This window comes from Phaethon aethereus, assembly GCF_964289735.1.
Source record: "Phaethon aethereus genome assembly, chromosome: 25".
Lineage (NCBI taxonomy): Eukaryota > Metazoa > Chordata > Aves > Phaethontiformes > Phaethontidae > Phaethon > Phaethon aethereus.
In genome coordinates, this window is record NC_138601.1 from 7,261,532 (window position 1) to 7,289,102 (window position 27,571).

General features: G+C 43.2%; 1 protein-coding gene across 1 annotated transcript; it reads right to left on the bottom strand.

Moving 5' to 3' along the window:
• Positions 1 to 409: 409 nt before the first annotated feature.
• ETV4 (ETS variant transcription factor 4) lies at positions 410 to 16,349 on the bottom strand (the record flags this gene model as incomplete). Its single annotated transcript, XM_082010664.1, has 11 exons — positions 15,896 to 16,349; positions 15,714 to 15,810; positions 15,486 to 15,533; positions 10,730 to 10,783; positions 6,943 to 7,069; positions 6,187 to 6,345; positions 5,544 to 5,788; positions 2,986 to 3,054; positions 2,452 to 2,624; positions 1,281 to 1,382; positions 410 to 631 (listed from the first exon to the last, which is right to left on the bottom strand). Exons 1-11 carry the CDS (start codon positions 15,938 to 15,940, stop codon positions 410 to 412), a joined length of 1,341 nt encoding a protein of 446 aa, XP_081866790.1. The 5' UTR covers positions 15,941 to 16,349.
• Between the last annotated feature and the right edge of the window lie 11,222 nt (positions 16,350 to 27,571).

The window sequence follows — 27,571 nt, forward strand, 5'->3', positions numbered from 1 at the left end:
TCAGCAGCAGCATTGTAGCATCCTCATATCAAAAAAAAAGCCCAGTAGGATGGCATCTCCTCCCTTGCCAAAGAGAGGGACTGTGACAGGCTCATTTGTTCCAGCTGGAGGCAGCAATGACTCGATATGCCGCTGAAGCTGCAGCTCCGCTGCTTGGAAGATGTCTGCATTGCTGAGAACGAGTCCCATCCTGACAAATATGAAGGTCTTATCACAAGCACACAAGAGCCCTGTCAACTGTCAGCTGATTATCCACATGTGCACCTGAACACTTTTCCTGACCAAAGCAGGTATTCATACTTTAGTGCTGCCCTAGGGTGGCCTGGAAAAATGCTTGTACTGATTGCATACTAACCAGACATCTCCATACATACACAAGCAAGGGTGGCACAGTGTGCTCCCAACAATACTAGTATGTGTAGCCTTTGCTGTAAAGCTGTGGAGGGAGGCTCCCAAGGTCTGGCGGATAGGTAGCATTCTCATCCAGGTGAGAAAGAGGCACTGTGTCCTCCTCACTGATCTGCCGGTCAAGCTCTGTCTTCAGATTTGGCCGCTGATTATCAGGAAAGGCCAGAGAGAACAAGGCTTCAGGCTCACACACAAACTTGTACACGTAGCGCTCTCCAGCCACCTGCAGGGAAGATATGAGACGAATGCTGCAGGCACACAGGCAGCTCACAATACTCAGCAGCAGAGAAGCCTTGCAACATCATCTGGCTGCTCTAGCCCATTTCCCTGAGACATGTCAGAGTTGTAAACTTCTTGTGCTGTCCTCCTGCTTCTCTGCTGCTCTGGTGTCCCCTGGAACAGCTCCTGGGAAATGGGATGCTACCAGCTGACTCTGTCCAGGTAGCAACAGCATCAACAATCTCTGACCAGTCTGTACTGTGACATAATTACACTCACAGTTACCCTCTCCAGTGCCCGGTATCTGGAAGAGACCATCCCTACCACATACGACCAGCCCCCAGACAGCCTTTCTCTTATCAACAGCGTGTTTGGACTGTCCTTGCACCTGCATAAATTCCAACTCTCCTGACTGCAGACATAAAGAAAAAGAAAGAAATCATGATTCCCCTTTGGTTTTTTTTCCCATACGTTGCCTAGATTCAGCTCCTTTACACCTTCCTCATTTTAACTACTGCAAAGAGAAGTTACAGAGAAAGCAAGCTCAGAATGCCTGGCTAGCTCAAGTACATTCTGCACCTGTAAGACTTCTTGTCTCAAACAAGAGAAGCATCACTAAAGGCATAAAAACTCCATCTGCTTTGCAAACTGACCTTCTGCATGATGCCTTTCTCATAATAGTAGCGAAGGGATCGGCTCAGCTTGTCATAGTTCATAGCTGGACGGTTCTTTTGGATACCCCACAGCCTGGCTACCTGTAGAATAAAGCATCAAAGAGCATGAATGTCTGTGAACCCAATCCAAGGACAAAAGAACATTATCCAGCTGATTCTCTTTTGAGAAATGGTACCACAACACATACAAACATTTACAGCATTTAAATAATAAGACTCAAATAATAATTATTTAGGAGCTTCTCAACAGGAAGAGTAGAACTCAAAATGAAGCACCCTATATCACAGAGAGACATTCTCCTTGCCACTACAGAGCTCATTTGCTGTCACCACTTCTTGTCACTCTCCAATACTCTGAAAACTTGAGGATGCTAAAGGACTTCTTCATCCTATGCTACGTTTTATCTTCAAGGATCGCATGTTTCCCAGGAGCCCAATTACAAGGGAACATTTCCATTGGAAGACCCATATGCCTTTCTTCCTCCTACTACATGATTTTCAGCTTTGTCCATGAGATTCAGAAATCTGTTGTAAGCATATATCAGCCCACCAAAACAACTCATCTGCACTGAGAGTGCCCATAAAGGTTGATATGTAACAAGAACAGTGCTAAATCCGTCTCTGATTGGAGGAAGATATGAACAGATACTACAGACACATCTCGCAGATTTTGTCAGATATTATTGGTTTTTTTGGAACGTGCCAGCATTAGAAATTACACCTTAGCTAATGTCATTTTTATATAAAAATATATTTAGACTAGGGCATAGTTTCTTCCAGATTTTTATGAAAACTTTTGCAATCAGTAGGGTTCAGAACTCCAAACTTCAATGTCAGACTCAAGTATGGAGCATGATAAGACGATACAAGTCACTGCAAGCTTGAGAGTGAAGTGTCTAGGGAAGTGGAGGCAGTGGGTAATTTGACTCACTGCATTGCTGAGACTCTAAATTTACAAGCAGCCTTTCTTAAACCTGACATTCGTGCCACTCAAGTGTTCTTCTAAAAACCTTGACTTGCTGCAGGGTCTAGCAAGTACCATTGGCAGGCAGGAGCCTTCACAGGGTAGACGGAGGGCCACTTGGGAATTTGCAAGCTCAGAAACAGTGGCTGCTCCCCCTGAGCCTGTATAGAAGCTAAATTGTTTCACCTCTTCTGGCTCAATGAGCTTGAACTCCATCCCTCTACCAGTCCAGGCAATGAAGTGGGAATTGGTCGGATCATCCAATAAAGCTACAAGAAATTGCCAGAGCTGGAGAGATCCCCGTCTCTGGTATGGAGGTCCTTCCCGGTATCCTCCAGTTTCCTGCTTGATGTCTCCTGCTGAGAGGAACAAATAATGTGTTTCTAAGGGTAACAGTGCAAAAACCTTTGCAAAAAAAAGCACATTTTGCAAATATTTACTTGGAATATTTCAGTTCATATAAAACAGAGCAGTCAATTCACCAGCAGCTCTTCCAGGAGGAGCTCTGATGAACATCACAATTAAGCTACTTGTGCTAGAAGGCCTGTTTGCTGCTAAAAAAACTCAAGAAATGGGATACCCAAAAGCCAGATATGAACTACAGCTAACACACCTGCAAGAGCACAGTGTAATGAACTATGTAGACAGTGGTCAAGTGGCTAGCAAAGATGCTGGATAACCCTATCTTACACCCAAACTGGAAGCCATTCTTTCTCTGACCTTCAAATTTTTCTGGAACAACACAGACATCCTCAGTAAAGGTCTTCATCTGCTTGTCATAACTGCAGCCTGAAAGAGAAAGCAACATACGCAGTCATAGACAAAGACAGGGTAGTACAGGAGGACAATGCAATGCAGGGAAAAGAAATCAGAGAGTTTCTTACCTAATGTATCTTCTGTATTTGAATGGCTTGGATAACTCCCAACATTTATGTACATGGAAGGACAGCCAGGAACATCTGCAGAACAATTAACAAACTCATTTAATTAAAATGCACAGGAGGCAGAACGATCTTGCTCTCCAGAAGTGGATAGGTAAGTGTAGCTATCTAACCAATGTCCTCTTAGAGCCCTCCTAAAGGGTTAGTGGCAGACTGATAACTTTTTATGTCTCAGCCATCACCTCACTACTTCATCTTCATCATGCTTCCAAATCATGAATTACACTAGTAAATTTTTGTGGTACTATCACATGCTTTCCTTCAGAATAGCCAGGATAGCCAGTCAGTCACCTATACACCACTCAATACAAAATCTTGGACAATAAGCTAAATTTATATGGGGCCTCTCCCTCATCTTAGTTTAAGATCACTATGCACTCTGCTACTGTTTTCACAGGTGAGAAGGCATTACATTTTTCCAGGGGTACTATGATGATGTTAATGGAGAGCAGCAGCATGTGAATGTTTGCTACAGACAGTGTCTCACAAATGTCATTTCAGATGGCTTAAGTCTCCCTGTCTTTTTCACATCATGATAGGGCAATCTCACAAAGAGTTGCGAAAACATAAAGGAAAAATAGCTCGAGTTTGAAAACAAGCAGAAAGTCTTCATGATTTCTGTGCAGCATATATTGTTGCTTGGGCACTGCAATTCATGTCTTCTGTATCTTGTGTTTTCTGAATCCTGCATTTTCTGCATCAAACCTGTTTTCCATCTACTGCTGAAACGGAAGCTGTGACTGGGAGCTTTGGAAAGATTTACCTTACATTTCCCTGATACTCCTGTGTATAGCCACTGCTTTCAGCAGACATTTTGCTGATGCTAAGGGCAGAAGGGTACTCTGAAGCTGACAGACTGTGTATTACTACAATCGTAAACTACTCGCACAAAAAGCATTCTTCTGGGTTTGCACATTTTCTTCCCCTGTCTGGACAGAAGGACCCAGTGAAAGTGTAATATCAGCATAGCCACAGTGGTGGATTCTGTACCCTCATAGGAGCTTTTTATTTATGTATTTATTTCTGCTAAAGGAAACAATTCAAAATGTCCATTAAAATACCAGGAAACCAGAAGTAACATTCCCTCTAGAGGGGTGTGTTGTAATGTCAGGGTAGCAAGTCTTTGGACAGGTCTGCTGAAAAAATTAGATTTATCCCTTGTGGAAAAATAAGAGGATTACCTGATTGATATGGTATCTGGAGAGCTACTTTTGGAATTAGAAACTTTTTTCTCTTGTGATCTTCTGAAATCTCTGCGATCTGCTCTGTGTGCCCTGTTTCTATGGGAAGTAGCAGGTGGCAGTTGACACTACAAGAGACGCAGAGCAGCGCACTTGCATTTAGCCAAGTCAATCCAGACTCTGCTCTGCGCTTATGCCTGTCCTTGGAATTGGCCAGTTAACCACACAAGCCTCTTTAGACTGTTTCAGTTTTAGACTTTTAGATCCGTCTGTCAGAACAAAGCTGGTTTGTCTTGCGTGGTAAGCTCCGAAATGGGACATCATCCCTCTCTCTGACATGCTGCAGCGAGTTTCCAGTGGGTTTCAGCTGCTGGCGAGAGACCTCAGCAGTGAAAGCTGACACCAGCCAGCTGGGCTGGGAGAGCTACATCTTTGCCTCCACTTTGTGAATTAAATTCTTCTGCCTCCAGTCAGGGAAAAGGCACAGGGCTGGACAGTGTTGTGAGCTGCAGCTCAGGGTTGTGTGGTGCTTTCCTCTGCCAGTGCTTGAAGGTCCCCTCCTGCTGTAGGGATCTGAGACAGTTTTTCTGTACAAGCTCCAAGATACTTGATTCCTTCCTTTCTGCTGCCATTTACAGAACATTTTCAGTATAATTTCTTCAAAGCTGACCTCACTTCTCTCCCTTTCTACAAGCTATCAGCTCACACATCCCCCTGAAAACAAAAACTCCCTGTGAAACTGGGAACACCCTTTTCTCTATTTCTGATTGTGAGAGTGGGCTAATTCATAATTATGAATTCTGCGAGTCTCTTATTCCCTTGGAAAAAATGCATGCCTTTAATCTAGTTTGAATGGGTTTAACGTCACCTTCTAGCTCCTGTACCTAGGTAAAGCTTTCCACTATCTACCAGAAAGTCCTTCTCAGAACATGGTACAGAAAAGTGAATGTCCCAGCCTTTTCTTGGATGCAGTAAACAGAGAGAACTGTTTGTGTTTCGTGCTATGCAGCCAGTTTCCCAGACCACACACACTCCTGAGCATGAAGTAGTACAGTTTCAAAGCCCAAAGACCACCAGTGATGGATGTTCACCCAGGAGGTTGCTCACCTCTACTGATGCCTGGTTTATGCCCTCAGAAAGAGCTAGTTTTGCCTACCTGAGTCATACACATAGTCCACCTGCTCCTGCTTGATCACAACAGCTGCTGGGTACTGATGGCTGCTGCCCACCTGGCTTCCTTGCTCATAGCGTGGGTCGTGGTACTCCTGTTTGAAGCCCTGATGAGGGTACCGGAGGCAGAGCTCGGACATCTGGCACTGGTAGGCAATGGGGTCTTCCTGGGCCATGCCCTGGGAAGAGGAGAAGGAACAGCACATCTCCACAGGTGGCTGGTATGCAGAGCTAGAAGAGGGGAGAGGACATTTGATGACTGCTTTCTTGTCCCTCTGATCTCGGCCTTGGTGCAGGGCTGGCTGAGGGACAGAAACTTCCTTGGCCTCAGCTTGTTACTAGGGCTGTAGGAGCAGCACACATAGCTGGGGCAAGGAAGGCACCCCAATGAAATATGTTTCCAGGGGCAGCTACGCAGCCCATCGTTCACAGAATCTGACGAGCGTAAGGTTATAGACTTCTTCAAGCCCTAGGCAGCAGTGGGCGTCCCAGGCACTTTGCATGGTGGGGATCCTGCAATTGCTGGAAGCTGAGCACTTTAATCTGGATGCTTGTAGCCCCTCCTCCCTGAATCACCAAGGAGGGCAATGCTTCTTGCCAGTGTCTGCCTCCTCCTGGCAGTAACTCGCCTGTTTTCCTTGAGGTATACACAGCTGGAAGTGGGGTGGGATGGCCCCACAGGGGTCAGGAAACTCCTGTCCTGTCTAGGGAACTGTTGGAGTGGTGACTGTATTGGGGTTCCTGGGTTGGGGGACTTGATTCCAACTTGTCTGGGTTGATCATAGGCACTGGGACAGTCAAACAGATATTGGAGCATTACAGTTCTCTGTAATGTGTGTACTGTGTGGCAGCACCTGGGGGAACACGTCACAGGCAGACACGCTGTCCCTCTATGCAGCCAGAAAACTTCCAGCATAAACTCCTTCCTTTCTGGTTATTGGTTGCCCCCACACATAATAGCAATAACCCTTCAAGCAGAAACCTGGAGAAGGTGTCTGTACTGAAGAAGCTGTACTGTAACTCGGGCAATAGCTGGGACTGTGGGCAATGGTGTCAGGGAGCTTCTTTTGGAAAGCAATGGGGAGAGAGAGGCACATGACAGATGTCAAGACTGCTCTCAGCATCAGGACAGCTGAGGAACAGCACTGGGGAGAAGAAAAAAAGAGGTAAGCCCAGACCTACTCTACACAGGTCAGAGCTATCCCGTGCAATAAATGTTAGTCTGAGCCGGCTGCCGTGAGCTGACCCACTGGTTAATTTATATTGCAGCATGTGTGCACTGCCCTTACCCAGCAGACCGACCAGATTGTTGTCATAACACTTCATTATTGGATAATGCAGTAGCATGTCATTTCATAACAGCTCTTGTCCCTCCCCTGTGTTACCTGGTGTAAAGGCACTGCTCGCCATTGCGGTACTGGAATGGCTGCTTATGGTTGCAAGACAGTATGGGGTCCGAGGAGGGACTCTGCGGCTCCTTTTTAATCTTAGCAGTAGGACTGTGAAAAGCTACTGTGGGAGAGAAAGGAAAGATCAAGTTGACACTTTTCTTGTTTATAGAAAGATATTTTTATCAGCTGGTAAAAAGTCAGTTGAGATGCCACCACCTTGTCCTTGTTCAGCTGGCTCTGAGAGAAACGAAATACCAATACGCACAACTGTTCATTTACTGGACTGCCCTGAGCTCTGCCCTTGATTTAGTAAGGTTTGTATGATGCATCAACCATAAAAGAGCAAATCTAAGGTAGCATTAACATGGTCTGTGATAATCCTGAGCACTTTGAAAAGGATTTAGAGTGGGTATTTCCTAAGCTTTTCAGGGCTGGGACAGACATTTTCTGTTATGTCGTAAGGGGTAGCATGCACATACTCTTATTTTTCAACGCATAAAAGTAAGTTTTGATTTGTATCATACAAAATGCTCTTTCATTGACATACCTGGTAAGCATGTCTTGTGAGTAGCATTACCATGTAGCACCGCATTAAGTTATAATGCACTACTATGATGACAGGTTGTAGATTTCCTGATACTGTTTGTCCTGTAGGACAATAAATATAAGGTTTTTGTAGACACAGCTACAAAAGACGAAAGCTTTCTCTGGGAAAATAGTATTATATGTATTGCATACTGTTACAAGCTGTCACCAGGCTAACTTGCTCACAGACACCTTACACAAGTAGTGTTTTCAGAAGCATCTAACCAATTTAGCTAGATAGCTAAAATCCTTTTCCAAAGGAACTGCATCAGTGTTAAAGCACAGTACAAGACAGAAGTACTTGCTTTCGCTATAGTATACCTCAAAGTTCAAAGAGCAGCTTGCCCTCCTCTCAGTAGCCTCCCTTTGAAGTATCTAATTTCATTAGTTGTATCAGGTTTATACTTCAGTACTCGGGGAAAAAGGCCAGGCTCTTCTACTGTGATTCCTGGAAAGGAGACTGCCATGCTGGCACTCAGCAGCTACCCATATAATTTCCAGATGCAGGTTTTCTTTTGTGGAATCTCTTCTATGCTAACGGTCCAACATCCCTGAATGTGGGATTGGGGGAATTTCATAACCACTCTGCTCATCCAAAACACCACTGACGGTCCAGGAAAAAAGTAAAAAGGTTCCTTTTCATTTTCAGTGCACTGGTCGGTGGTCTGATGCAGACGAGGAGGCATGTTTCTGGGCTGGTTGGAATTTCACAAATAACAAATATGGGTGCAGTTTACAGCACCAGGAAGTATGATGTGAGTATTGTTACTTCTTACGCTAATGAAATCCAGCAGAGAGCAAAACTTACTTCACTAGTTCCTCAGAAAAGCTTATCCTGGCTGAAGGGCATAGTAAGCATCTTCTACCTTTGCCTCTGGGCTCTGCTGCTGCTGTTAGGAGGTCATTGACACTTAGGAAGGAAAGAAAAGTAACCCCAGAAAGGTACATAGGTCTAGGCATGTTTTTCAAACAAGGGAAAGATCTGTCCTCCAGATCAAAACTGTACACTTTTAAATAAGCCTAGCTCCAGTCCCTCTTTGCCAGCTTACTCCCACCTCTTCAAGCTGACACAATACTGCTTACAAAGCTTGGGATGTTCAGAGCTGTGATTACAGTTTTAAGGATGGAAACTAACATCCTTATTGTTAATACCTCATATTTTTGCTAGGTTTATTTCACAGCTGACCTGAATTGTATGTGCACCAGCCATCCTCAAGCCAGTTCTCCCTCTCATAAAGGGCTAATTGTCCCTTCAGAAGAGCTGCAGCAAGCAGCTATCAAATGGGCTGGAGAAATGGCTGCTGCCGTTTCTCTCAGCACAGGATATTAAGGCCGCATTCTATTGTGAACATCCCTCCCCAAAATTAATTTTCTCAGCAAGAGGGGAAAAAAGACCCCAAGTGTGACTCCTTTTGCCTGCCTTCAGTTTCAGCCTACACTGGAAAAGTCCATCTTTACATCACGCCAGCACCCAAAGGGATCCAAACTGTTTGACAGAATCAACATAAACAAATAAATCAATAAGATACCAGAGCCTCATACTGTTTCTGGCTCCTATTCCTCCAGGACAGCTGCTCCAACAGCCAGTCCTGGCGCTGCCATCAATCACAGCAGAGGGGCCTGTTCACAACAGCTCTTGGCACCGTCCAAACTGATGGCAGGTGTGAGTGCGCTGACCCAGTGTGCCTGCCCCACACCAGGGGTGGGTTCAGCATCCCAAGCATGACACTCCTGCATCTGTGCAAACACCCCAGGCCCAGGGAAGGATCAAAAGAGAAAAGGGACTTTCTATGCCGGGGGCATCTATTCCCCTTCTGTGTGCAGCAGCTCTTTCCAATGTATGGAGTGAACAGATAACATAGAACCCATCTAAAAATGCTGATGTGTTGCCTGAGTCTCAGGGGAAAAAAAAATAAAAGTTGGTCTGTCCACTACACTGGACAGTTTCAAGGAGCAAGATGTGCTAGGAGCAGCCAATTTTTTGGGGCCCCTAGTGACTGGAACAGGCTATCACGTTACAAATGGCTCATTCATTCATTCATTCAGAGTGAAACATGGGACCAGCACTCTCCTTAGTTCTAGGTCAAAAAAAGGAAGAAACAAGATATATGACCCGGAGAGCAAGCCTGGCTGTGCTGCAGGGCCAAGTCCAGGGGAAGGAGTAAAAGTGCTTCATTGTAGTTTTCATGGGGAAAACTGCCCTGAGCAGAGAGGGGTATCAGAATAGGATGGGCACCAAAGTTGACTGCACCAGCTTTAAATGGACATCTCTACTCTCAGTTAGCTGCCAGACATGTATATGCCCAAGGAACAGTGAGGCATCTCCTGGTAGCCTTGACATGCCTGTCAAAAGTCAGGCTCTGGGTTCCCGTGGCAGCTTGCAACACAGAGCCATCCAGAACAGTCTGTATTCCCTTCAGGTATGTAGTCTTAGCCCAGCATCAGCTTCCAGATGAAACAGTGGCATGCTGTGAGGACCAGCTGAAGCAGGCCTGATTGCATGGCCATTGAGTGGGAGGTTCCTATACGTACACTTGTACCTGTGCAACGTTCATCTCCTTTGTCAGGTGAAGTGCTTTGGCTAGTTCTACGAGCAAACTTTTGTGGTACAGTCTGTACACTTCTGTGCAAACGCATGCAATCTGTTCAGTGGACAGTTCCTAAGAACTGAGATCAAGCAGGCTAGTGAGCATATCTCTTCAGAGATACTGTGCCCTCATGCTGTGGCAGGCAGCAGGCAGGACATACCACAGAGGTTGTGCTGGCAAGCAGGTGCTCAACCAGAGGCTACACAGGTGAGCAGAGCCACAAAAAAGGCACACAGCACCCATAATTCCATGTACAGCCCCATTTCTTTTGCTCTGGGAGGAGAAATAGGACAAATCTTACCTTTGATTGTCACAGTAATGCATTTTCTCAGTTGTTCCGGGGTGCCTCATTATTCACACATACACCAGATATACATCTGTTGAAACCACTCTGCATCAGGGACTGTGGTAGTTACCACCACACTAAGATACTTCTGTGTTGTCCAGATGTGGACAGTTAACCTGTTTTTTTTGTCACTGTCACAACAACTTAGGAATAAAATGAGTACTTTAACCTCAGCGACTGTGTGTTGCATTTACATATTTGTTTGGTTTAAGTGTATCTTGCCCTTCTCCCATGAGATGTCTGATCGCCCCATGCTACTTACAGTTTTCTGAATGAAAGTCAGGCACAAATTGCTCATCACTGTCTGGAACCTGAGCTGCCAGGGGGTGCAGGGAAAGGTGGGAGTGGGGAGGGTAAGCGGGGGGGGGCAGAGAGAGAGAGAGGGGAGAATTAGATTTGGCACTTTGTATGGTATAATTTACAGTAAGGCAGAAATAAGTCTATGCAGGAAAGATTTGAGCTTTCTGTTGGAATGCGCTTTAGTGACTAAGGATAGTTTCCCTTTTGGATTAATGAATACAGTTATTCTGCCTACAAATTTACCCTTTAACAGCCTGCCAGTTTCTTTCTCCCTTACCTTGGAAATGCGGAGAACAGCAAGTTTTTTAGCTCAGGGTTCACAGTTTTCATTAAAAAACTTCACATGCAGGGATTTTTAAGCCTTTAGCATAGGAAAAACAACTATCAATGGATAAATTTGGAAAGGATTTGCCAAAGTGATGAGCAGAACAGGAACTATCTATGCCTTCATATGCAATCTTTTCAGTAGCTCCAGAAGCAGCAGCTAGCTTGGCACTAGTGGAAGAGGCTACAATTTGTAAATCATCAGAAAGAGAACATTTCAGAAGAGGAAAAAAAAATAATATTATCCAGTAGCAGGAGAGGGAAATAGTTAATAGTGCCGTGTATCTATGTATGTGTGATTTCTCTAATGGGAAATGTAAGAGGAAGTGTTGCTGTAGTCATAGAGAACCTGACAGCAAACAGCTGCTCTTTCCCCAAAAATCAGTGCAGTAAAGCTTATTTCTAGGCATCTGCCCCGTGGACAGCTTTCTTAGTACAACTCCAAGAATAAAAGCAAGGTCAAAGATATTCAAATATTTCAAAGATTGTCCAATAAAGATATCTGAAAATCTGCAGAGGCCTCATTTACCTTGGAACAGCCTACCTCACTAGAAAAAGATGTTGCTGAATGTGGTAAGCAGTGAAATAGTTAACAACATTAGCATCTCAATGTTAAGAAGCTTAAGTCTTAATGCCTCCTTTAGACAAACTGGTGAGGCTCTTGTGTGTTTGTCCACTGACTTGAAAAGTCAGCAGCACACTTTATAAGTTGATGCCTCTTCATAATGCAGGGGTCATATTTATTCTGATTTACATGAAAGACTAGACTTTGCAAAAGCTGTAAAGTCCACATGAATAGTTTCCCACAGCATCCAAAATGGAGTCTTTCACTATGTACTTCACAGAATGTTTCATCACTTCCTGGAGTAAACACTTATTTTAAATTAAAGCTTAAAATGCCAGAACTCTTCTTCCTGTGATGCCTATGAAAGATGAAAGAGTGGCTGGAGGCTGATATCTGGTGAAGACTGGCAGCTGTGCTGACCCTTATGGCATCGTTTGTGCAAATTCCTCATCTGCCTATACATAGGTGCTTGCCGTTTCTGATCTCCAGCTTAGATCATTCTGTTCATGGATCACCTAGCACAATGTGGCTTTAGCCCATGTCTGAGTTGCATTGAAGCCATTGCAAAGTATATAATAAGACAATGAAATGGCACAGTGGAAGAAAAAGAGTTTTATTGTCCTTCTTCACCTGCAGGTTGACTTAACAAGGTACACAGGTTTGGCCGTAAGAGATTATTCCAACATACAAAAATCAAATGTTGTAATAGTCCATAGTGCTATTATACTAAAATTCCTGTGTTGAAACAGGGTATATGTAATTAATACTTCTCTGATTTCACAGACGAATCAGCTACACAGTCTCCTTTAGCTCCTGCTTCCCTTATTTGCTGCGAAAAGCTTTAATCAACATTGCCCTCACGCATTCAGAGGGAACAATTCGTTCAGATTTTCCAACTGTAAATATAATTGTGCATGCTCGCCCCCCTCTACAACATGGTTTGGGTCTATATTTCCTTTGCAAGAGCTATGTAAGCAAGACAGAACCGTATTCTTGTACAGCCTGCACACAGCCTAGAACATACGGTTTTGTTGAAGCACATCTCACAATCACATCCTTAAACAATAGGACACCAAAGCAAGTGATCCAGTCTGGCTTTCCCCCCTGACAGCAGCATATGTATTTATTTGCAAATACTTTTTCATTCTTCTCAAGGTAGAGCACACCATCCTCATGTCAGGAACACATTACTAATGGGAATTCAGCCAGTACTTTAACATGCAGCTATTTTTTCTCCATTACTCAGCACGTAACTCGGATATGGCCTCAGTCCACCTCCTGAGCAGTCCTCCATTACCCAGAGACAGCGACTAACGTGGTAGATTCAAGTCTGACAAAGAACTAAGCCTTTGGGTGTGCCCTGGTAGAAACTGTGGGGAGAACCTTAATCATAGCACATGTCTTGTTAGAATATTTTATTACTTCTAACAATTACTTTTATGTCCCTTTTACTACAGGGAAGGGAGGCTTGCAGCAGACTGTTATTTCACAAAATCTCTCACAAACTATCGCTGAAAGAAATGCTGCTGCTAGTACATAACAGACAAACCTAGAGTTTTTGTGATTGCAGAGTGGAGAAAAGATTGCACTCTCTCAGCTCTAAAGCAAAGGTGATATAGTCAAAGCGAAGGGACGTGAGGAATGGAAGCCCACTAATCTCAGTCACTTGATGCTAAGCTAAACAAGACATGCCAAAAATAAACCTTAGGGAGTAACACTGTGTTAACAACAGGCAGTGGGTTAGAACAGAACTAGCCAAGCTCTTCGCATTGCAATTGCTGTTCCTTAAAATAACCTGTATGACAACAAACTGGAAATATAAATGATAAAAGGTGAGGAACAGAAAATAAAAAAGCTACAAAATTCATTTTATGAATTATCTTTGAAAAGCAACATTGTAGTAGAAGAAATAATGGGGATCACATTGTATGAGATGAATTTGGATTTCACACCCTACTGCCTTGAGGCTACTACTGTCCATCACACTGCTGACAATCTTGCTAGGAGAATTATATACTAAAAGCAATAGACCACAGTAAAGATGTGAAATGAAGGGCATGGCTGGATCGAGAGCATACAGCCGCACTGCTGGACAGTGATGATTGCAGACAGCTACAGACCTGTACTAGAAGGCTTAAAGTGCCAGCTGCCAGAAGAAAATTTTAATTTTTTATATTTATTATCTACTTCATATAGTTGCAATACAGATAGACATTTTCTTGTTCTCCCCAAACCAGCACCTATACCCAAAATAACTGGGATACCTAATCAGACATTTAAAGCCCAACCCCAGGCTTATTTTAGTCACTCAAGACTGCATGCATCAACATGTACCTCGCCATCTCCCATACCGCTTTCAAGATCTGGAGCGCCATAACTAAAGCTTTCTGACTAAGGATACACAAAGTGCATCTCTCCTTCTTGCAGGCAGCACAGATAACTAACTACCTGTGCAACTTCTCTCCAAGGAAGTTTTTTGTTTCTCTGAATGCCAAATGACTTTTATAAATTATTTGGCTTGAAATTAGTTCCATACAGTTATCAACTGGCAGCTTCACATCATCACATTCTAACAGATTCTGGTAAAAATAGTGTAGAGGAAAACTGTAGATTTTTAATAACAAGGCCCAGGATTTTTCAGCATGTGTTTCTTTTAAGAGTCATCTATATGCAGACATTATTCTTTTAGCCTGCAAAGGAGAAATCAGGTATCAATTGACACTCTAAAAATATTCTAAAAAGCTAACAAAGAGATACCCTTTATGAATGAAATCACATGAATATATATATTGATACCTATACACACACAAACACATGTGTACATATACATACACATGTATATGTGGTTTAAATTTTTTAACATTTTTCATATGACTGATTGTTTGTTTTGAATTTATATTTCCAGCCTGGTTCCTTCCTAGGTTTGTTTCTCTTTTATTTCAAAAGTAACACCAAGAACTGTAAATAATTAAATAGAATAGCTAAATATCTAAACTAAATGTGGTAGAGGCAAAGAATATATAACGTATTAAATATTTTCACTTTCTTTTTTTCTTTTGCATTGTTTAGGAAGGTACTGTTAAGTTTTCAGTTGCCTTCATCTTGTGAACAAATGCTAACATAGCCCTGCTCAAAATGCCATGCATATTTTCACGGTATTATTGTTAAATATTTATTAAGTACCTATATCACAGTAAGCATTTTTATATTTATCAGGAGTTTATACTTGAGGATATGTTTTCAATTTTCTAGAAAATGGATCATTTGTAGTACTGGAATTAGAGCAAATTCACCATACCGTTTAAAACTAGTTTCACTTGGAATTAACGGGACTCCCTGGGATTTGAAGTTTTCTCTTCCTTGAAGTCAAAAGGCAAAACAATTTACACATCAGACTGAACGGTGTATAAGTTCCAGGAAGGTCTCTTCAAAAAGATTAACTTTTTTTTTTTCTCTTTTAAGATAAGAGAAGCACTTTTTTCCCCAAATTAAAAGAATAGTATATTGTTCATATAAGAAAATACCAACATTCTGGCAACCAACAAAGGTAAGTGATAAATTAGCATAAAATTGAACCAGTTACAAGTAGCCTGAAACGAAAATTGTAACCAGGAAAGTGGGCCAACCGCCAAGTTCCATTCATAAGCAAATACTCAGCGTAATAGTGTGATTCATGCGTCTTTATTTACACAAGACAGAGGTTGGCAAGTCTGAAAAAAATACTTCACGTCTAGAGCTAGGCAAACAAAGCAAAGGAGCAGTACAAACATCAAAAGACAAACAACTGAAAGACGAACAAAACAAAACAGAGCAAGGGGAAGGAGCCTACCTTCTGTCAGCCAAGTCTCTTGGAACTGGCTCAAGTCCTGGAAGAGGTCTGCATGAAAAGTGAGAGGTTTCCTCAGTGGCGCGCTGGGGAGGGACAGCAGGATGCTCCAGCGGCGGAGATGCCGGGCGGAACGAGGAGGTGGGGGCGGAGGCGCAGGGGGAGGACCTGTTCCCTGCCCAGAAGTCTTCAGCATCCCCATCCGTCCCTCCACCCCGCAGCCCCCCTTACCTTCCGAATCCTGCGCAGGCGGCAAGCCCGGGTCCCCGGGTCTCTTCCTAGCGCCCGTCAGAGCCCCGCCACTGGGAGCCGCCTGGCCCGGAGGCTGCTGCGGAAGGAGCAGATCAGCGCGGGGTCCCTGGCCGGAGCGGGCCCCGGCCCAGAACCCCCCGCCCGGCGGGGCCGCCACTCACCTGCGGGACAGTGAACGGCACCTGCTGGTCCAGGTACCCCTTCATCCTGCCGCCCGCGCGCTACCTCCGCGGGCCCGGGGCTGCCGGCTCTCGGCGGGCACCTGGGGAGGGCAGGGCGGGAGGCTTGCGGCGGGCCGGGCGGTCCGCCACCTGCCGCGGTCAGCGGCCGCGGCGGGACAGCCCGCCCGCCGCCCCCGCCGGCGGGCCGCACGGCGCGATCCACACGGCCCCGCGGCACCCCCGCCGTTCGTGAGAGGTGGCGATCGCGCCGCAGCTGCCGAAGCTTGGGATACGAGGCAGGAGCGAACCCGCCAGCTCCCCGGCGGGACGAGCCCCCGCCGCCCCGGGAGCGCGGTCCCCGCCCCTCGCCCCGCGGTGTCTCGCGGCCCACGCGGAGCCCGGAGCAGCCCCGCCCCACCCCGCCGGTCAGGCCGCTCTGCGCCCAGGGGCGGCCTCCCATTGGTGCATCGCCTCGTTCACGGACTCGGCTCGCCTGCTCCTTTGTTTCATTGAATTTGTGAATGAAGCTCTGGGTTGGGTCACGCCCGCCAATCCCAACTCTCTTTGGCGCTCACCCAGTGAAAAGTAGGAGTAGCTTTAGCCTTCGGGACCAATCAGATCGCACTACTCTGGTATTCATTCAAGGACGGAGCTCCCATTCATAAAAAACCCCTCCCGAAGTTCATTCAGGAAAGGCTGCAAAGGCGCTCCAACTATGCCTGCTGTGCATGGCAGCAGTATGCTTAGCCTGCACTTTCAGACTCCCACCCAGCGTGGCACACGACCAGGCCTGCCCGTTCTCACGCACACTGCAGTCATTTTAAAACAGCCTTCAAGTATGCTGAGCTCTGTTCTGGGGAAGTTCTTTAAGTTTCAACAAGATTTGGAAAAAATCCCACTTATGCATCTGGAGTAAAAATAATTAAAGCTCTGGCTACCAAAATCAGTTTTACCCTTACAAATATGAAGGGACAGGAACATAAAATAACAAAATCTAGTCCTGGGACTTGCACACCAAAAAATTAGGTTTGCATGCTTTTGTGCATACCAGGTGCTGTCTTCTGTGCCATATGCATGCATCCTGTTACTTTTACAAATTTCTCTTTTAAAGTTCCATGATCATATTTAACATTTATTGATCCTATTTATCCTACAAAAAAAAAATATCAGTAACGGTTGGGACCCAGTGACAATAAGATAATTATTCATGGAATGCCATCTCCTGGAAGAGAAGTGAATACTCAAGAGAAAAAGATGGAAAGTTATTCCTAAGGCTAAATGGAAACGGTACCTCTTTGACATGTTTCCTCTACAGCTAACACTATGATCACTGACCAATGTGATATATTGATACGCTTACTATGAAAGGGGTATCTATTATGCAGAATAACATGTTTAAGTATCTAGTCAATATATATCTTGACCTTTCTGCTAGCAGGCTACAGCTCTACTGTTCCCAGGATCCCACTCTGTCAGGAAACCTGACTGAAACACAGTTCTGACCTGTCTATGGGAGCAAAACGAAAACATGCTAGCTATCAGGAAGTTTACATTCAGCAACTGCTCCCCCATCCCCAAATACTGTAGACACATGGCTAAATGCAGCACTGAAATTTAAACTTACTGTGGTTTGAGAAGATCATTGAAGCATATGAGTTAGTCTTCTGAATTTTCAGTTTTACTGAATTTGTTTCTGTTCCATATATTTTGTAACAATCTATTCAGGCTGTTAATTTTGATCTAGTTTTATCGGAGAACTGGAGGAGCATATTTCTCATGGTTAGATTGTTATTAGGCACTTTATACTTCAAATGTCTTACAAAGTTTAAGTGCCAACAGATACTCATGCTTTGCACTTTTCCATATACATATAGTAAAATGGCAGTTTGACTCTCAGTTATTAGTGCTATGTTTCCTGGTTAAGAGATAATGGAACCATTGGTACTTTGGTACTAATTTCCCATCCAACTGGCAGTAATGGAACTGCTGATATAGGAGGAGCCATAGGTATCAGCACAGTTGCCTTTTCACTTCCCTGTCACTGTGAAGAGGGACTACAGACTAGAGACTCTCTAGAGAATAAGTGTTATGAGGGAACTGGGGTTGTTCAGCTTGGAGAAAAGGAGACTGAGGGGAGACTTTATGGCTCTCTACAACTACCTGAAAGGAGGTTGTAATGAGGTGGATGTCATTCTCTTTTCCCAAGTAACAAGTGAGAGGAAATGGTCTCAAGTTGCACCAGGGGGCGTTTAGATTGGATATTAGGAAAAAATTTCTTCACTGGAAGCATTGTCAAGCATTGGAACATGTCACCATGCCTGGAGGTATTTAAAAGATGTGTAGCTGTGACACTTAGGGACATGATTTAGTGGTGGACTTGGCAGTGTTAGGTTTACAGCCAGACTCTATCTTAAAGGTCTTTTCCAACCTAAATGATTTATGATTCCTAGTCAATATGGTCACTACAGTTCATGAGTGCCTATGTGTGAACGAAAAAGCAGAAGGGCACAGCATAGATATGAGCTACAGTGGCTGACTGCGTGCATTTGACAAAGCAAAGTCATCATTTGTACTAACCAGGCAGTAATGCTATTTTATTTTTTGCTGTGACTGAGATGTGTTGCCAGTACTATCAATGATTTTTTCCATTTGTTTGAATTAAATTAAGATCAGCTCATCCCCGTTGTATTGGGACACTTCTGCAATGTGAATGTGTATATATGTTTACATATGTGTGTGTATTTATGTCTGTGCATACCTATGTAGGATACCTAAAATTTTCTTGACATCCATAAAAGTACTTTACAGAAGACGAACTACATAAAAGGGAGGGCTGCACAGAGGCAGGATCTGGGACAAACTTTGCAGGATTTTCATTGCTTTTGAGCCTGTAAAAAATGCCATACAGCCTAATTAGAAGGATGGTATTAATTAGGGCTAGACATACTGGCCACTGAAGGGAAAATCACTGAGAACTTGGGGCTTCCAGATCAAGCCATGTTATTATATGTTATTGTAGCTTTTTTTGCCTTTCAAACCCAAACTCCTAGAGCAGATTCACGTTTTAGCATCTTTTGTTTGTCAAAGCAATTTACTAGCAGTAAAAAGCTAGAAAGCTTGAATCCCAATGCCAAGAATGCTAGAAAGCAAACATGCATGGAACTAAATTGCTAAATTTATCATTTAAAGTACCTCATGATTTTGAGTCAATTTCAAGAGATTTAGGGAAAGAAGATTTTAGTTTCAATTAGCTGCGTTTGACATTAATATAAACTGATATATTGTTCCTTTTGTCTCTAGGAAACATTCTGACTCCACTGAGTAGGATTCAGTAGGCCATTCCTGGGTTCCAGTATCCAGGCAGTAATTAGTGATAAAGAGAAAAGAAGCATGAAATTCACCTAAAAGGAAGAATATTTTTCCTTCACTGGTCTGGGCAACTTAGTCTGGTTATTTGACACATTTCACTTACATTACGAGCTCTTAGGCTGGAAACCAAAAGCACATAGTATGGCACCTTAAAAGCAAAGAAACCTTTAAGCAACAGTACAAAAGCTGCAGTAAGAAAATGGGGCAGTCATTATGGCACAGCTGATCTTGATGGTGAGTTAAGTATCACAAGGTGAAACTGATGCTACTGATCATGAGTAAGGCCAGTCTCTGATTTATCCCTTGATGACAAAAATGGCCTTGGGCTGTGAATCATGCTTTAAATAAGTTTCCTTCTCCTCTTACTTCTTCTTGTGTTCTGTGCTCTCCTCAGTGATCTGTGTGGATCCTTCCTTCTGTTTTCATAAAATTGAAGTAGTAAAAATGTTGTTGGTTAATAATTTGGAGGATGCAGAACTTACAACGAGGGCAGCAGGGAAGGCTTGGATTCCTGGGAAAGCTGGTGACTTCATATTGGGAAATATTCAGGATGGGCATAAAGGTCAGTAGAAGTTACAAATAACAAATTATGTATCTTGCTTGCTTGCTAGTTTCTCCTCTGTTCCTTATGTGCTTGTTGTACAAATATGTCACATGTTTTCGAAGGCTGACTAATCAGATGTGGAATATGAGTCTGGATTTTCTCTTTGCAGGTTCAGCAATTAACATTCAGGGTTAATTGCCTTCTTTTTTTTGTTAAAGTATAGACTGTGCAAAGTGTTCAGAAGTGATACACAAACCAGAGGCAAACTAATTCTTGTTTATGAAATATTAGCAATATATTTATTCCAACATTGCAATCCATACTGCCGGAGATGTTTCTTCCCTGGGCTTGTAAGCTTATTTTTCTTAGTTACCAGTTGAATTCTGTGCCTAATCCCCCTCCCCCTCCTGTGTCCACCCCTGTGATTTAACTATTTCCATCTATTGTACTGGTTTGAGAAAACCCAATCCTAAGATTCATATGCATCCCCTGCAGTCTGCATCAGCTATGGTTAGTGCAATGTAAAACTCCCAGTGATACATCCTGACACAAACAGGAACAAATAGCAAATGTCTTAGAAAGACAAACTGAAAGCTGAAAAAATTCTCTGTACTGTAGAATGGAGCATAAATAGACTTTCACTTTTATAAAAATAATACAGAAACAGCTGGATGAAGAGCTCAGGTTTCTTAACATCAGGCATTGAAATGGGCCCAACTGCTCTTCAGTACCCTGTTGTTCCCTGGACAAGAACATCACGAATAAGGTGCTGAATCTACTCATGACATCAGCTATCTTTGCCCAGTAAGGTGATGCAATACCCGAGAAAACACAGAAATCCTGATAGTGGAAACAGCTGCCAAATAGTTGTGTGTGGTTCCAACTCAACCTCAATAATGACAGCATACAAAGAAGAGGTTAGGGAGAAGGAGCATGTTCCTTGAGCTGTCCTAATCCTCTCAGTCACTGCTTCTCTGTCTCTTGCTGTCTGGCATGTGGCAGAAAACACCAAGCTGGTCTCTTACACTGTAGAGAAGCAAAATACAAGAGACTGATAACTGAAGGAAGCATCATTTAAAGAATGACCCTAGAGGGAAAGTCTCTGCTTCTGTTTTGATGAACAGTCCAACATACAGTCATTACATGTGCAGATTCTCTTGCTTGTTGTTTCACTAGGGGAAAATACCTTCTCTGTGTTTCTAGCTACTTTCCTCCTGCAGCACACATGATAGTGGCCTGCGCTTTGACATGAAAAGGCTGAAAGTCAACCCTTGCAACCTATTAATCACAGCTTTGTTGCATTCTACTGTCACTGCAGCAGCCTCTTGTTGATGCTGTTCAAACTATGGAAGTTTGAGCTATGCAGCTGATGAGTCTGTAGGCAAGACATTTGCCTCTGGAGCATGTGTTATCTTCCATCCAGTCTGATAAAGTGACTCAGGCCAGAACCCTAATGACTGTTTTCCAAATCAACATATTCAGTAAGGGACTGGTACAAGAGTGTTGTGGAGCTTAGTAGCTAATCACCTGACTACAGTGGGGTGGTGTACAGAAACAGAAAATGTGAGTTTTCACTCAGTAACATGTGGACTACTCTGCAATCCACTTCCTAATGTGTCCAATACTCAGCATTTTCAGGTATTATATCTGTTCTCAATGATCTGGTTTAGTAATGTGAATTATTTTATATCCTTGAACTGCCTTTTTTTTGTTTTGGCAGATTAAGATGAAAAGATATTAATTCTCTTCAACTACTGAAGTTAGTCTCCCTCTGTCAACACAATTGAATTTTAACAATGCTATCAGAGAATTGCTTATAAAGTTATGTACAGAGATTAGGAGTATTGTCAGTTGGCAAAGTCACAAACTACTCTTGGTCCTTTTATTTGGCAAACTCTAACATTAAAATTAGCTCATTGGAATGAGTAAAAGAAAAAATGTTATCCAACTTCCAAGAAGGAGGGGCAGTGTCCCCATCCTAATTCATTTTGAGACAAAAAAATGAAGCAAAGACAGGCTGTGCTCAGTGAAGCCCAAAACTGGATCTGGCATAATCAGTCTGTATTCCTAGAAACAGGGTGGGTATAACTGGCAGAAGACTAGGGAAGCCTAAATTGCAGACATGGGTTATTGATCAATGTTGAAAAACACAGTATATCTTCCTGCTAGAAAATTCTCTTTCTCAAGTCTGAATATGTAAATTGCAAAGGTTACTTTTGTTGACGCTTTCTGCAATCTGCAAGAGGATGTATGGTAAGTGTGAGTTAGTTACGTACAATTTGAATTTCCCATTTTTATTTCAAGATGATGTATAGGGGCGATATGACAGGAGATCTTCACTAACCCATAGAACTTTGCTTATGAGACTTGCCGTGCTTTTCATCTCTAGGCGACTTTCTACAGTGAAGATAGTCCCAATGTGCAAGGAAGGGTCTGGGTAAGTTTCTTGCACCTTTGTGGCTGTATGAGACACAGCACAGAGACTCCAGAGAAAGCAGTTTTCTATAAGGTTTTGTGAATAAAATGACCTTTTTAGGTATTCATGCCAGCTACTTTTTGTAATGTTCTGAATGAGAGGAGACAGTTCAGGCACTTTGTCTGCAGGAAGGAAGCAATTAAATTATTAGCACTTTGAGAAATTAAATGATGTAAGTTATGGCAGAATAAGTTTAGCAAAACGTTATAATGTAAGAAAACAACTTAAAATATAAAAGTTGGGTGGCGGCTTTATTGTGATAGTGAGCAGTTAATTGATTGTCATATTGCTATAATGTACCAGGGCTGTTGTGAGAGCAAACAGAGAAATCTCTGCTCAGCTTGTATGGCCATGAAGTGCAGAGACAGGGACGTATCTTCTAGGGAAATGGGAGTGAGCAGCAGTCTGCTACCCTCAGTTCTTTTTCCCTGTATCCTGTGAAGAGACATGAAGTACAGAGAAAAAAACCCCTATTATTCTCTTTAGCTTCCAAGGCCTGATGTTGCAAGATTATGCTTAACTCTCCTCATGACAGTGATGTGGGGGAAGCAGAAGCATTTTGGAATTGGATCCCAAAACTGGGAGAAGCACAAAGGTTGCTCTATCAGCACTGGCAACAGAGTTGTGCAGCTTTGTACTAGCCCTGCCACCAGCATCCTGTTCCTTTCTGAGACTGCTTGTGAAGCTGCAAATCCTCCTGGGCTGTCAGATGTTTTGTGAAAGAAGCTGAAAGAAAATTATATCCTTTCCTATAAGCCCCTTGCACTTCGTTTGGTGCAAAGAGGAGCATGTAGTTTCTGGTCAGGAAAGCAGCTGTATTAGAGGAAAGGAAATTAAGCTAGAAGTAGCAAGCTGCAAATCACTTGTATTGTTGCTCTGAAGAATCAGCTGCTTAAAAATCTTTGAAGATAACTCTGTGCTTGCTGGTACTGATAGACTTTTACACTATGCACAGGCAGTACCACCTCTTCTCCTTCATCTTTTAGTATGGCTTGTACCTTTGCTGTGACTGCTTGGGTCCTGCCCTGCACCTTCATGAAAGTCAGAAACAAAATGAAATAATCTAAACTAGTATCAGGTGATAGATGGCATACCTCAGGGTAGATCAGGAGCATGTGTTGCCACAGGCAACTCACCAGTCTGTCTCTGGGGCTGGGAGGAGCACTGGGGCTGGGTACTGACAGGGAGGAGTTGTGCTTGCATCTCCACCGCTGTCTGGATCTGGGTGAGCACTCTCAACTTCTGTACCTCAGTTTTATATCTGCAGAGGGGCAAGGTATTTGTATAGTTAATGGATGCTGGAGATGCATTATTAATTAGTGCTTTCAGAGTACTGAAGTTGACCAGAAAGAGAGGATTGGGATAAATTCTGTTGCAATGAAGGTTAGAATGATTATAATCAGAGTAATTGCGCTCTTCTAAGTTTGGCACGTTCATTGCTCTACGTGCAGAAATCATAACTTCTTCCTAAATGTCTACATGTTACCACTTAAAAAAAAAGGCACTGAAAGGCATATGCAGGTGAAAGACATGCATAGGCCATCACTCTGCAAAGTGTTGTGGATTTGGGAAAATTCTGGAAGGCTGGAAGAGAGTCACCCAGCTTGAGCAACATGAAGAATATGATGCTGAGAAAAGCTTGGAGGAGCTTAGAGCATGGAGCCCACGCTATTCAGTTGTAAGGCATTTGAAGAAATGCCTGCCTGGATTTCCAATCTGTGCTTCTAACCGACATGACCTTAAGATTCCCAACCTTTCTTTCATATGGGATAAGGCAACAGAATGAAGCATTAAAAGTCAAGACTACAAGGAGAGTAGTCAGGTCTGCAAGCTCTGCTCTCTTTCCCTTTCTTTACTCTACTCTTCAGTTTTCACTGCAATAATAATAATAATAGCAATGGCAATAATGATTCTTCCCTAAAGCACTCTGCTCAGTTTCATCTTGAAAGTGGTGATCTCCTGGCTTCATCTGTTCTTGTGATGCCAGCTGGTATGCAGCTCTTCAGTTGGGGAATATTTGTGTGACTGCAGGGATGACCAGAGGTAAACAGAGACACAACTGGAATAAGGTGCCACATGCAACAAGTAGGGGATTTTGTCAGCAACACTTGGCCATGCAGCTGACTTGCTGTACTGAAATGAAAAAGGACTAAAGCAACTGAGGTAGTAAGGAGCCAAAGAAGGTGCTAGTAATTGCCAAGCACTCAATCAAGGCAGGAGAGAGGAACCCAGACTTCACTTGTAGATGTACAGAGCCAGAGTGCCAAAGCAAGACACAGAGCTGTTAGCAGGTACTAGTAACTTATCCCATTATGGCTGAAGTAACCACCAATAAAACCTAATCGATGAAATCCCTTTTAAGTTGGTTGGACCAGTGACCCAGAAAATAGCTCCCCTGCAGAAAAGGAAATGATAGTCTATAAAGTGAGAAGTCAATGGGAAAAATCTATTAAAGCAAGTGAGCTATAAGGAGACCTTTGGTGTTAACTGAAACCTTTTGGAAAGAAGCCACAAAACTCACAGCAGACTATTAACCCTCCAAGTGCTGCCATGCTAGACAAGCCCTGCGGTAGTCCAGTAGAGGGCACTGCAGACAGCCCGACTCCCACCGTGGTAATTCGCACAGTCGCGAGGAGATGCCTATCGGAAAGTGATGAAGCAGAAACGCCAGGACAACCAGTCCGGTTTTCGGTCTTAGCTGAGTTCACAAGAGGGAATTGCAGAGTACCCAGCAGTGTGGGTGGTGATAATGGTGATCACTGGTCTAGTGACAGGCCGATCTTGCAGGTCTTTGAACTAATTTCTTCCCCTGCCAAACAGTATACCTAGAATTATCACTCAGCTTTTTTTTTTTTTGTACTAAAGAAATCAGCCACAAGCCCAGTAATCAGCATGGCATCTTGAGCCTAGGACAGTACAGAAGATGAATCTGGTGGACACAAGCGTGCATTATGAAGGAAAGGTTTTTTTGACACACAAATTCAAAATAACCCACTCAACAAAAGTTGAGAAAAAATGTATTCAATTTCTCATAGGATTTTTCTTTTAGTCCCAAAAGCAGCTTTCTGTTGTCTAGCTTTAGACAGTATTGATTGTTAAGACTAGAAGATGAAAAGCAGGGTCTCTGTCTTGCTACTGCCTCTTCTCGGGAAATTGTTCTGTTATGTCAGAAACTAACCAAGGATCCGACAGACATGGGAACATAGTTAAATCCCAACAAAACTAGCAAAAGCATCTTGAAAGAAGTTATTAGCACAAACCTTCTGAAAATCTAATAATTCAGATTATGTTATGCATTAAATTCCAGCTAAGCTTAATTTGGCTCAATTAACTTGTAAAATATTTTTACAAAGTGCCAGATCATCTGCCATCCCTGTTCATTACATAAAAATGAAGAGGAAATTCAGTCATGCAAAATAAGTCAGGTATCTAGGAAATTAGTTATCCAGAGCTAGATCTTGATCAATCAATACAGCCTTTATTCTTGCATGTGAATCACAGTGAAGAAGTTAAGAACATCCATGTGGGAGTAGAAGTATCAGTCAAATCTGTTTCCACATTTTCCATTTTAAAAGTAATGGAAGCAATATGAGAAATCTGCCCCCTGGGGCACTTAGCCCCTTTTGCTTTTCACTTGCTGCCTCTGACTTTTTTTATTACACGTAAGCAGAACATTTTGGGGGGGGGGGAGGGGGGGCAGCAGGGGTGGGAAGAAGCTTGCAAGCAACAGCAGGCTGAGTGAAAAACGTGACACCTCTGCATACCCTTTTTAAAAGTGGTAAGAAAAATCCATAGAATTACAATTTGAGAACTTATTTTCTAAAGAAGCTGCCTTGGGACTGGAAGTTCATAGAGCTGCAGGAGCTGAGATTTTTCTTCCTGTAGTAACCATTGTGTTAAAACTCCAGCTTCTGAAAGTCCGAAAAGAGAATCCTACTTTATCAGATTTTTACCCTGTTTTCTTTATAAACTGTTTAGTCTTGGTGTTTGGCCAAGTAGGCTTGCCAGAGAGAACCTGGGGCTTAGTGAGGGGGTGTCATCCATTTACAGCGGAGCACGTTTTTTGGATGAAGTCCCTGGTGGGGTGGGGTTCATACTTCTTTGCCAGACAAACTGGTATATGGCATACTGAAAGGCTAAAGATATACAAATATAATATGTATTTTAGATGAAATTAATTTTTTATTTGCTATTTAAAAGCCATTTTAAGTCAGCATGTATGTGCTTCTCAGAACAGTCCACTCTTGGTCTTTAAGGGTTAAATAGTGTTGTCTTTTTCTGACTGTGGATATATTTATATGAGAAATCTAGGAAAATACCCTTCCTAACCCCACTGTGAGTAATGGTAAAAGACACTAGGAGATACCCCTGGCCAAGATGTGTGCCCATCCTGGAGCTGGGGGAGGGGGCAGCTCTGCACACTTTGGGGTTGTGGGGATGGTAAGGTTCCTGCGCAGCAGATGTAGAGAAACAGTCTTGTCCCACCAGATCAAAGGCCACATTCTGCTGGAGCTGCAGGCCCTCATGTACCTCTGCCTGCCTGGCCAGATCTCATGTCTTCTGCTGCACTTTCTCTTCTGCGTAAAGAGCAGCAACAGTGCAAAAAATCCCCATCTCTGAACTGAATTGAAATTACTCTTTTAGTAGCCTAAAATTAAAAATAATAATCCAAATTTTTGAAATAAACCTGTGTTTTTCCTTATAATAATTTTAAGTGTAAGAATGTTTTGGGAATTACTGACAAGAAAAAACCCCACATAGATTTCCCAACCAATTCTGACAATGTTTTAAAGCACCTGCCAATTACTTCTGTTTGTCAGAGCTTTCAGTGTAAATGCATGGTGATGTACTAGCCAGATACTTTTTAGGCAATTCTGCTGTCTGCTCAGGTTGTTGCAGCACCTTCCTCCTTTTCAGAGCACTTCTCTTTGTAAGAGACTGTGATGGCCTTATGAAAGCTGCTGAAGCTATGGAGTACAGGGCCTGGCAAAGCCACGTGTCTAATACTAGTAACACAACAGAGCACTGGGTTGCTTTGAACTTTCACTCCATGTCCACTTCCCCATCATCCCAGGGTTTGCTTCTCCTTTGGTGTTTAATCCTTTTGCAGACTTGAGCAAAGGAAAAATACTTCTTTGGCTTTAAGAGGCTTCCAACTAAAATGGGGTTAGGGATGGTGGTTCTCATGAAATGCTGAATCATCTTGTCACATTTGCCTCTCAGAGCTGCAGTGGCCCTGACCGCTCCAGTACTGGCAGATCTCAGTCATTCAACACAGCAGCTGAGG